The 12,228-nt window shown below is 35.3% G+C and overlaps 1 protein-coding gene across 1 annotated transcript; it reads left to right on the forward strand.

The window, feature by feature from the left end:
- The first annotated feature begins 2,638 nt into the window (after positions 1-2,638).
- On the forward strand, positions 2,639-4,550 carry LOC111878285 (uncharacterized). Its single transcript, XM_023874788.3, has 5 exons — positions 2,639-2,905; positions 3,011-3,084; positions 3,591-3,726; positions 3,822-4,097; positions 4,203-4,550. Exons 1-5 carry the CDS (start codon positions 2,777-2,779, stop codon positions 4,449-4,451), a joined length of 864 nt encoding a protein of 287 aa, XP_023730556.1. The 5' UTR covers positions 2,639-2,776; the 3' UTR covers positions 4,452-4,550.
- The last annotated feature ends 7,678 nt before the right edge of the window (positions 4,551-12,228 follow it).

Below are 12,228 nucleotides of genomic sequence, written 5' to 3' on the forward strand. Positions count from 1 at the left end.
AAGAAGGGCAGGACTGGAGGGCGTTTATGGCTGGTATTGCTACGTACCCCAACTTCATGGTTGCTTGGTGGGATGTTGATACGGTAAACTTAATTGTTTATATTGAAAATAATATCGTTATTTTTGTTATGTTTTTGTATTTTGATTTAAGAAACATAATTTTATTTTTTGATACTATGTTGCCGAATCTAGATACTATGTTGAAATACAAATGGACACCACATATTCCATGATGAGCGTGAGGAAAAATGTTGGCAACGGATGTTGCTATAGATGGAGACCTATCAGATATAATTGTAAGCTCCTGCATATTTCGTATGCAATCACGTAGTTTTTGAAAAAATCATGTCCAAGAATCGGTACACTCATTTTTGCATATACCATATGCAACCGGTAATATTTGGTTTTGTCCGTCCTTAGTAACTGCAAGTAACATGGTACCTTTGAACTCGCCCTTTAGGTGAGCTCCATCTACTACTAGGGTCGGTTTACAAAAATTGACAAAAGCGCGTACCTACAATACATTGTATATCTATTCAAATACACCAAAATAAATATTAAAAAATTAATATAATATGATAATACTAACCGAGCAACCGAGTGCGACGTACAAAAACTCAAAGCGACCATCAGCATCTGTTTTAATATGTGTGACAGTACCCGGATTATGTTTGGCCAAGTTGTGACAATACATCGGAAGTTTGGTAAAAGAATCCTCTTTCGTACCCCTTAACGACAACAATGCATATTGCTTCGCACGCCATGCCTGATGGTATGAGATATTGATATTTAATTGAGCATTCATATCATTAACAATTTCTTTTCCCCGATAAACTCTACTATAGTCTTCAGCCAAAACATCAGCAACATATTCACCCAAAACATATTTGTTTGCTTGTTGATGATTAGGTTGCAACAATGTTGAAGAACATGTGTGTACATCAACAAATTTATTCACTTGGAAAAGTCCATCAGATTTTTTAATTGCTTTTGCTCTTAGTAACCAAGAGCAATTTTTCGAAACACACACAACTTCATACCTTGATTTGGTGGATCTACTTGTCCTCGTCTGGAAACCTTCTCGAAGACATTTTTTACCAATACACCGCTTTAAAAGTTCTTTGTTCTTAAATATACTCTCACATTGAATCTTTTGAAGATTCATGTCTACCATCTGTGTTGGGATATCTTCATTAATATCAACTGGGCATGCTGGTACAGGGGGCATACCGTGAAATAGGTTATCGGGAAACTTAGCTTTAACTTCATCACCCAACTCATCTCTATCGGAATTGCTTTGTAGCTCGGTTATATCTAAACGTACATCACCAACATTAACATAATGCCCGTAAACATGATTTTTTTTTTATTCTTTTGACTTGAATTTTTTTTTCTTTTTAGTTTTATCTATCACACGCCTATTCATAACTTTAACTTCTTGTTCGACAACATCATCACACCGACCACCCACATGATTAAGATATGTACCAACATCATCATCACCAACAAACTTGTAATTCTCGGGATCCACATAGTGAATAGGTGAATAACTAACATTAACATTTTCAGCAACACTGTGAAACTGAGGTACACTAGGAGTATTGAAAGTACCTATCGGATCGTTGCTCCCTTTATAACTGCATAAATTACCAACAAGTTGGTTTCCAATTTCACCACCCCCATTAACCTCCTCAACTTCATCAACCACCACAAACACTTTCACAGCCCTTCCTCCACTACATTTGATTACGTTTATCAACATTCTAACATCCATGTCTTCAACTATAGCTATATAATAATTTAATTCAGGATGGTGGAAACGAAGACTAATTCTATATTTGTCTAACAAACCAATTTTGCTTCTTACCAAAGATACAAAATCAGTATAACTAATATACTCAGAAAATATCAAAGCAAATTCAGAAATACCTCCTTGTGGACATATGTATTCCAGATTAGTTCCATTAACTTACCATCTCCCACCGTTTACAAGACAAACCAAATATTCAATCATTTTTTGAGCAAATTTTAGAGAAAGTTCCTAAACAAATAACAACCAAAATGATAATTTTCTACAAAACTTTTTATATAGCAACATGATTTCGTAGTCAAACCAATTCATTTCATAGTCAAACTAAAAAAAAACAAAAAAAAAAACAAAAAAGAACCACAAATTCGCAGATAGAATGAGAGTAAATCGCAGATGGAGCTATTCCATCTGCGATTTTACCCCTATATATAGAGAAAAAAAATTAAAAGCACCTGCAAATGTACAAGCGCCCAAAGCACAGCTGTGCTTTAGGTGCTTGTATATACGCAGATGAAATGGTCATTTCGCAGATGTGACATTTTCATCTGCGAAATTGTAGGTTATTTTTGTAACTTCGATTTTTTTTGGCTATTTTTGTAATGTAATTAGTATAAATGACTACTTTTGTTATTTTTTTTTTATTTTCAACAGCATGAGTTAAGAAATAATGATATATGTAATTCCATACTCTAAAAAAAATCAAATTTTAAAGAATAGTATCAAATTTAATTATTTGTTTTTGAAATTTAAGACTTGTCATATTACTCGAGGGACCAATAATGTAATTATCCGAGTATATAAGTATAAGAACAGGTGAAGTTTAGAGAGAGAAAGCGTTTGATTCTACTGGTACGGTTTTTAAAAGCAGGGCAGCTCAGTAGCCATTTGAAATCGTAGCTGATAAAACGCCGTCGTTTCAAGGGAGTAGATAGATCTTCCCGTTCGAACATTCTCGAAATCGGAAAAATGGAGAGGAACACGCCGGTCAGGAAGCCTCACACTTCGACGGCAGATCTGTTGACCTGGTCGGAAAATCCTCCAGCTGATTCACCGATGACCGGCTCCGCCGCTCGATCCTCCGCCCGTTCTCACCAGGTAACGACAGAGAGAAGTCTAATAACAATGTTTTTACTTTTCGTTAATTTTCAATTTTTCTTATTTGTTTTTGAAGTTTTGTTTGTTTGATGAAATGAATCGCAGCCGTCGGATGGGATCAGTAAGGTTGTGTTCGGAGGTCAGGTTACCGATGAAGAAGTTGAGAGCTTGAACAAAAGGTTTGAGATCTATCCACTCTATTCATAAATAAATTTGTATGCAATATGATGTTCAATTTCTACATATATCTTTTTTTTTTCTTTTTTCTAATCGTTGTTAAAAACAAATTACTGATGTTTCCTTTGAAAATTGCTTACTACATATCATTATCGGAGTCCATTTATTTAATCTTAACTTCAAACTAAAGATCCAGAAGTCAAATCGACTAACAAATAATCATGGATTTAAGGCGCAAAATTATTAAAAAGTAGATATTCTATAGATTTTTTTTTTTTTTGAGCTAACTAAAGTTTGAAATTTGAAATACGAGGTTTGAATTTTTAATTAACAATTGTATGATCAGAAAGCGAAACTTTTCTCTAATCCTTTTCCCCAAATCATACAGTGATTTTCGAAATGCGAGTTTCTTCAAAAACAGTAACGAATCATACTTTTTTTGTATACCAATTAACCGATCTAAATCAAGATATTTGTTGTTAATCGGAATCTGTGTAATGATTTACAGGAAACCAGTTTCCGGCTACAAATTAAAAGAGATCACCGGAAGTGGTATATTTGCAAGTAACGGAGAGAATGGTGTAGAAGAAACCGATTCTGCAACTCACACCCCATCTAATCCAACTAGCATACGCATGTATCAGGTAGTAACTTTTTAAGCAAACCATCGATTTAATTTTCACCATTTTTGAAATTACACAAATTTTGTTCTAATTTATATAATATATCTATTGATCAGCAAGCGGTTGTTGGAATGAGTCACATTTCATTTGGAGAAGAAGAAACAGCATCTCCTAAAAAATCAATATCCGAAGCTAAACAACGAGAACTAAGTGGAACATTAGAGAGTGAATCAGAAGCAAGGTTGAAGAAACAAATTTCAGATCTAAAAAACAAAGAGCTTAGTGGACATAATATATTCGCACCCCCGCCCGAAATCCAACCCCGCCCGTTAGCTGCCCGAGCTTTAGCTCTCCGAGAATCCATAACCATCGGCGAATCCACTCCACATAATGTACGCATTATATAATATAATATAATTTTTGTCTATCTGTTTATCTGTCTGTCTGGATAAATGATGTTTAAAAATTATCTGTGATTTGGTTGTTATGTTTGTCAGAGTAACGGGGGAGAATGTGTGGTGAAGACAGCGAAGAAGATTCCGAATCAGAAACTGACGGAACTTTCTGGAAACAATATATTTAAAGGAGATGACACGTCAGCATTGGTGGAGAAGCCGTTGAGTTCCGCGAAGCTACGGGAAATGAGTGGGAGTAATATTTTTGCGGACGGGAAAGCGGAGTCGAGAGACTATTTAGGCGGTGTTAGGAAGCCACCTGGCGGTGAGAGCAGTATCGCGTTGGTGTAATTGTTAGGTTTTGAATTTGGATTTGACTATCTGGTTTTTATTTATTTTATTTAAGGGTTAATGACTTCTTTATGCAATCAAGTTATGTGTTTTTACTTAGTTATGTTTTAGTTTGGTATATATTTTTGGGGTTAATGTCATAAATTGGTAAGTACTTTAATCTCCACCTAAGTTATCTTTAATCATATTCATTAGATCTTTAACCTTTTTTTTTTTTTTTTGGTTTTCATTATATTTAGATAAGGGAAGTGATTCTTATACATTAATTTTTAAAAATCACAAACCAATTTACCTTTTGTAAGGTTATATAATATACCATTAAAGTATAAATTTAACATATAAATCTAACATAATAAATGAAAATAAATTTTGATAAATGTCAAATTCTTATTAAATTTGACACATGTAATTTTTTAAGATTTTTGAATTATTTTTTTTCCATTTGTCATTTTTTTAAATTTAAAATCCACATTTTAATAAAATTTATATATGTAAAGTAGATCATTTTATTAAATTTCATAATAAATGCTCTACAACTTTCAAAATCTTAAATTATATATTAAATTATTTATTTTATTTATTATATTCTTTGTAATTATGTAAAATTATTACTTTAAATATAGTTAATGCTTATAATTTTATATATTAAATCTTTTTATTATAAACCTGTGTAATACACGGGTCTCACACCTAGTTGTTGTATCATAAACTGTTATTGAATTTGCCGGCAACATTTAATATAACAAGTTTAATAATAGAGCAAAGATTGAATAAAGTCAATAATAAAATAAATTGCATTATATGCTATTAGCACAAAATTTTTATCAATTTATTGTGAAGTTGGATTATATATAAATTTTTTGTTTTTTTTTATTTTATTTTGATGAAATGAAATGAATACACGTGTGGTGAGGTGGGGGTATGATGTTATTGGAGGGTGGTTATGATAGCTACAACCCATAATTAATAATTATGTGTTTGTTGTTGATGGGTTTGTTCAAATAGGTTGCTTTTGGGACAACGTCTTGCAACACCGACTACATTTATGTCATCAACAATAATTACATGGTATTTTATCACAAAAACATTTTGGATGTAGATTTATTTATGATGCAATTTTAGAAATATTAGGGGCTTTCTCTATATAATTGATACATTTGATATGCTTATTTATCGATGAAGGCATAAATGCATAATTGCAAATTGGTACCTAGCTGCGGGCTTATCATAATGTCTTATATTACCTTAGCAATTGCAAATATGCAACAAAGGATTTTTTAAAACCGTAGTTTTCTTAAAATGCCATGAATTATGTCAACATAAAAAACGTGATAGACAAAAGATGGGCCGATCCTAGAATACTTTATGTAAAGTAGATAAGATGATATTGTAATATTTTATGTAAAGTAGAATATTAGATGATATTCTACTTTCACATTCTTACTTTATCGACAAATGTTAGCTGGATAAGTTTGATGATTTTTTTTTGTTATTATTATATTTTATAAAGATAAGGAAAGAAATACAAACTCATGTTCAATGAGAAAATCAAACTTTTAGTTGTAAACTAAAAGCAAATTGTACGATAAAGGGGGGATATGTTATAAAGATAAGAAAAGATAAGTTTGATGATTTTTTTTTGTTATTATTATATTTTATAAAGATAAGGAAAGAAATACAAACTCATGTTCAATGAGAAAATCAAACTTTTAGTTGTAAACTAAAAGCAAATTGTACGACAAATGCAACTCATGTTTAATAGCTAAAAATCAAACTTTTTTAAATTATGTGTTTGTTGCTAATAGCTAAACTGACTTGAACAATAAAAAGGGGAAGGGGATTTGTTATAAATATAACAAAAGAAATGCAAACTCATGTTTAATAATTACTAGTTGTAAGACTTATGTATTACATTGATTAATTTAAAAAAATAAATAAATATAAAGGTCTAAATATTTGAAAACTTTGAATTTATAAAAAAAACAAGAAATATAATAAATTATTATAATGGCAATGTATTTTATCTTTGAATTTTAAGAAATAAACAAAAAAGTAATGACCTTTAATTTTGAGAATTTGAAAATTAAAAGATAAGTTCATTAATGACATTTTTTGCAATTATTACATTAAAATATTATTTGAAATTTAAAAAATAGAAAAAACTTATAAAATGACATATGGAAAAAAAATAATAATTTAAAATAACCATACAATGACGTTTGACAAATTAAATAAGAGTGTGACAAATGGCAAAAAAACTTTCATTTATTAGGATAGATGTGTTTGTTGTTGATGAGTCTTTTTTCTATTATGGCTTGGGCTAATAACTAAATTGACTTTTACAGTAATTTCGGTGGTAACACTTACATAAAATTTCCATTATTTTTTTCATTATTTTTTTTAACAGCAGAGATTTTATTAAAAACTAACAAAAAACTAGCAATGAGCTAGAAAAAAACTATTACATCAAAAAGCAGGAGCACTATGATTATGAAACCAAACAGACCATCATAACTTTATTATGTTACATATATTCGAAATTGAAAAAAAAATGCTTTATGGACAATATCATAAAAAATACTGGATTTTCTAGGAATAACTATGTCGAAAATGGTGGAATTGTGAAAATTCCACAAATACCAAAATGTAGTAAAAATCACTGTTTCTAAAGTCTTTCATTGGTCATCCCTCAGGCGAGTCGAGTTTGGCCAAGAAAGAAGAGAATGCACTGAAATCTAAACTGAAGTCTGTATATCCCACCAAATAGCAATACGCGTCCAAATATCAACCAACTCGTTACATCTAGCAAATAAATGATCCACCAAATCGACAGTAAGGGAGAAAACTGAGCATAAGATCGAGTTCATCATGATACCTCTATGAGACAGTCTCTCATTAGTGGGGTACATTGAATATGAATTCTACGAACAAGAATATTGAGTTTGATGGGAACCCAATTACTCGGCCAAGTCTCTGTACCTCCTGAAAACAACATACCATCGTCTAGATATGATCTGGCTGAAGAAACTAAAAAAATATCCATCACCTCAGGAATCCATCTCAATCTATTTGGACGAGACTCCAACTGAAGTACCTACAACATGGAAGATAAATTATCCCACTGCATCTGCTTAACACCACCTATAGGAATGTGTTTGAGGTTCTCCAGATCCCAACCAATGGACACTCGCTCACTAACTGTAGAAAATCTATGATTATCAAGAGCATAAACTCTTTGAAAAAGAGCTACAAGGGTCGAATCACCTATCCACAAGTAAATCTCCCATCTACTAGTCTAATAGGGCACACTGACTGAAGGTCCAAACCTTTGTCCCGAAGATGAACAAGCATACGAATAATTCCATTCCAAGGACTAGTATAAGACCTCTTAGGAGTAAGAGACCTAACACCACCATTTGTACCATAAATAACTTTGATCAATTGAACCCACAATAGATTAGGAAAATGATAGCATCTCCACCACCAACAAAAAGCATGGCCTTGTTAAAAGAGAACAAACTCCCAACATCCAAACTCCCCATCTCTAGCGAGAACTCCATCCCATCTGTAGGAGTCGTTTTTACAATCGACTAGTTACAGGATAATAAGATCTTGATATTTAACGATAACAAAAATATAAATGAAGAACATAAGATGAGTAATCGAATGATATTACTAGAAAAAGAGGTTACAATATGAAGAACGAAGAACATCTCGGTGGGAGAGATCCCAACCTAGAGTTTCTCTCTGATTAATACAAAAGACTACATATTTGGTGCACCAGGAATAAAATGACCACACTCTCTCTATTTATAAAGAGAGGTACCTTACAAACAATAAAGGGTAATAAAATAACCTAACTTATCACTCATAATTTGTAGAGCATTTCCATGCTCCAACAATCACTCCCTAAATGTTCGCAAATGATGAGGGATACAAATACAATGATAAAAGGCTAAAATACATAGTAACCAACTAGCAAGTGCGGTCATAAAATGATACATAACGAGAACCAAATGTTGAAATGTCTCTGAAACTCTGAAGTGTTTGTGATGTTTGAAACAAGGCGATGAAATCTCTGTAGTCAAATTCTGCTAAGCAACGAAGTCCATCGTCTCCAGTGTTGAAGAGTGAGATTCCAATCTACAGATGTGATCAGTAAACCAAGCTGATCAACTTCAAAAGTGTGCCAATAACTCTTGAACTGAATGTCCCGTAATCAAGTCACACTTTGGCTTTAAAAGTCTGAAACATCTCTTGTTCTCGAATCATAATATACCCAAAATTCCTCAAAAGAATAACCTACTAAAACATGAAAACATCCTGTGATAGAGTTGGAATAATAAACATGTCTGGATCGAGGAATAGAAGCTGAAGTGACCCTCCTAAGGATTGGACTTCAAACTTCAATCAGAACTATCATCACGACGTCGGTTTGACTAAACAAGTAGATGATAAGTCAAGATCAATTAGCACCTCAAACTACTAAATGATATCCTTTTCCCAGATATCTTCAAAATCCATACTCTGTAAAACATAATCAATAATCTGGATGCTCATAATATTCCATCCCTATTTTTGATAACCAATGTCCGTATATCAGAAATAAATAAATAAATAAATCAGGATGGAGAGTGTCGGATACTAAGAGCTTTGCATGTTCTCCTTAGATGTATGAAGGGTCCCGATAAAACACAAGACATAAAGTATATTAATACCTCCAAGGTCATAAGTAGCCGGTTGATTCTGTTGCTAAAAACTGTTCGAACAAGTACCGTAGTAACAAATAAGAACTATGCGTGAAAAATCTCTACTCTGTTGAGAAATACTGATGTACTCAAACTGCGGTGCCAGAACTTCTGAAGCGGTCTTTAATAAACAAAGTCCACTTGATCAAGACACATGGTTCGTCAAGCGAAGATCAAGAGTGACAAGTCATAAAAGGTCTTCGTAGAGCGAAGATTGCAAAACAATTTTGTTGATCAGACGCAACTACGGTGCCAACTTCGCAAAGAGGAATATGATGTCTGACTGAGGTATGGAGGATCATTGGTTCTAATACATTGATCCAAGGAATGATGGTCGATGAACCTAGATTAAAGGGCAATCCTCATGGAAAGAATACAATTCATCCAATATAATCAGCAAGAAGTAATCCATCGTGACGATCGAAGCTTAAATAAATATCCAATAATGAACTCTTTTGTGAAGACAATAAATCGAGTCTTGTAAAAACCATTCTTCACAAAAGTGCTTCCGATCTTGAGTTGCAGTGGTAAAAATTGGTGTTAATAAAAAAAGTTGGTTTTTTAAAAAAAATAGTGTTAAAATAAAAATTGGTGAAAAAAATAATGGGTGCAAAATAAAAAGCTGAAAAAAAATTGTGGTAAAAAAAAACAGGCTTCGGTATTATAGGGAGGTGTAACACCCCAAAGTTCGGAAAGCCAAGAAAAGAAAGAAAAACCTCGAGTTTAAGGGGGACTCGGCGAGTCCAAGGAGGGACTCGGCGAGTCCGAGCGGGATCCGGGGTGAGGTGTTAGCGACCGACTCGGCGAGTCGGCCAAGGAGACTCGACGAGTTGGGTCTGAACGAGGAAAACCCTAAATCCGGGACTTGGAGCCTATTTAAGCGTCTCATTCTCTTTCCTAGGGTTCCTTTAGTGCCTCTTTACCCCCAGAACATCAACCCTAGCCGCCATATCCGTTTTTGAGCTAGATCTTGCATTGAAGAAAGCACTATAAGCTTGGAGAAGGAAGAAAAGCCTTGGAAGTGCAAGAAGGGACTGTAGATCCGAGATTGAGAAGACATTTCAGATCAATTGGAGGTAATAAGCTGCTGATTAGACTCCCTTTTGCATCTAGATCTATTCTTATGTGTGGGTTTTAGTCATTATTGGTATGATTGGTAACCAATTCGAGTTGGAGGGTCAGATCTGAGGTTGCTACCTCAGATCCATGTTGGTTTTGGTCTTGAATCCCCTAAAGTATCAGCCCTTGGTATGTTGAAGAAGCATGTTTGCCATAAACCCTAGTTTAGTGTGTTTTGAGCTTAGATCTCTCAATCTACACGTAAAGTTTGCCACTTTACGTGGGGAATAGGCCCTAGAAGTATGGATCTATGAGTTGGAAGTTCTGTTTGGCTCGAAAAGCCACTGCATGGATTGAAGACTGGATAGACTCGGCGAGTCCTTCGAGTGGACTCGGCGAGTAGCTTGAAGATGAGGAGGAACTCGACGAGTAGGATGAACAGCTCGTCGAGTCGGTTGAAGTTAGGCATGGACTCGGCGAGTTGGATGAACAACTCGACGAGTTGGTTGAAGATTGTCTTGGACTCGGCGAGTCTGTTCTTGGACTCGGCGAGTCAGATCGCGAAACCCTAAACCCTTTTGAGTTGAGACTCGAATCAGTGAGTCGGGTGGTGACTCAGCGAGTTGGACAGGACAGGACTTGGAACTAGTTGGACTCGGCGAGTCATGGACTGACTCGGCGAGTCGGGTCGCGAATAAGAAAGTCCCTGAGCTTATGAACTTGGCGAGTCTTTAGGAAGACTCGGCAAGTAGGGTTGACCTGGAAGGTTGACTTTGACCAGAGTTGACTTAGTTGACTGTCAGACTAAGTGTTATATGTATATTGATAGCTCGGAGAGCTAGAGGAGCAGCGGTTCAGGGGATTGTCGAGTAGCAGCCAGAGGTTTATCAGCAGGGCTCAGCAGTTCAGGTGAGTTTCCTTTCCAGTAGGAACGGGTCTAAGGCCACAATACCGGCCCGTTTAGCTAGCAGTAGTTTCAGATGTTGATCTGATATAGTAGTTAGTATGTTGATGCCTTCGTGGCTCAAACAGGATGTATGTGTTATGTGTTCCGGGCTACGGCCCGATGTAGTATGCAGTATATGTGAGTTTATGCCAGTTGATATGTTATGATATGTTGTGTTCAGTTAGCTTCGGACTTCAGTCCGATGGAGGGGGTAAGGCCCCAGTCAGTTAGCTTCGGACTTCGGTCCGATGTCAGCTTCGGACTTCGGTCCGATGGAGGGGACAAGGTCCCAGATAGTCAGCTTCGGACTTCGGTTCGATGGAGGGGGCAAGGCCCCAGTCAGTTAGCTTCGGACTTCGGTCCGAAATCAGCTTCGGACTTCGGTCCGATGGAGGGGACAAGGTCCCAGATAGTCAGCTTCGGACTTCGGTCCGATGGAGGGGGCAAGGCCCCAGTCAGTTAGCTTCGGACTTCGGTCCGATGTCAGCTTCGGACTTCGGTTCGATGTAGGGGGCAAGGCCCCGTTAGCCCGGACTTCGGTCCGATGCAGTGGGCAAGGCCTAATATGTGCTTTATATGTTTTGTGTGATATGTGGTAGATTGGGGGAGCTCACTAAGCTTCGTGCTTACGGTTTTCAGTTTTGGTTTCAGGTACTCGGTTTTCAAAAGAGGAGCTCAGGAAGATTGCAGAGCACACACCATAGTCAGCTAGCCTGGGAATGTTTGACTCTGATAATGATGCTATGTTTTGAATTTAATACTCGAAAGTTATGTTTGACTTATGATACGTTTTATAAATCCAGTTTTAGTAATGTTTTAAAAGAAATTTTTAGTCGTGATTTTTGGGTCGTTTCAAGTTGGTATCAGAGCCTTGGTTTGAGGGATTCGGGCGCACTCCCGAGTGTGTCTGAACTCAAACTAAGGAAGTGACATATAGTTTTCAAAAGAAAAATCGTAGTTACAAAAGAATTTTGAGAAAAGAAAACAATTTTTAGAAAAAGCAAAAAGAGTTTTGAAAAGAGAA

Source organism: Lactuca sativa, chromosome 6 (assembly GCF_002870075.4).
Source record: "Lactuca sativa cultivar Salinas chromosome 6, Lsat_Salinas_v11, whole genome shotgun sequence".
NCBI classification, from domain to species: Eukaryota; Viridiplantae; Streptophyta; class Magnoliopsida; order Asterales; family Asteraceae; genus Lactuca; species Lactuca sativa.

Coding starts and splice junctions, on each gene's coding strand:
- LOC111878285 (XM_023874788.3), top strand. CDS start 2,777: ATGGAGAGGAACACGCCGGTCAGGAAGCCTCACACTTCGACGGCAGAT. Junction 3,085..3,590: donor GTTGAGAGCTTGAACAAAAG/GTTTGAGATCTA, acceptor AATGATTTACAG/GAAACCAGTTTCCGGCTACA. Junction 4,098..4,202: donor GCGAATCCACTCCACATAAT/GTACGCATTATA, acceptor TATGTTTGTCAG/AGTAACGGGGGAGAATGTGT.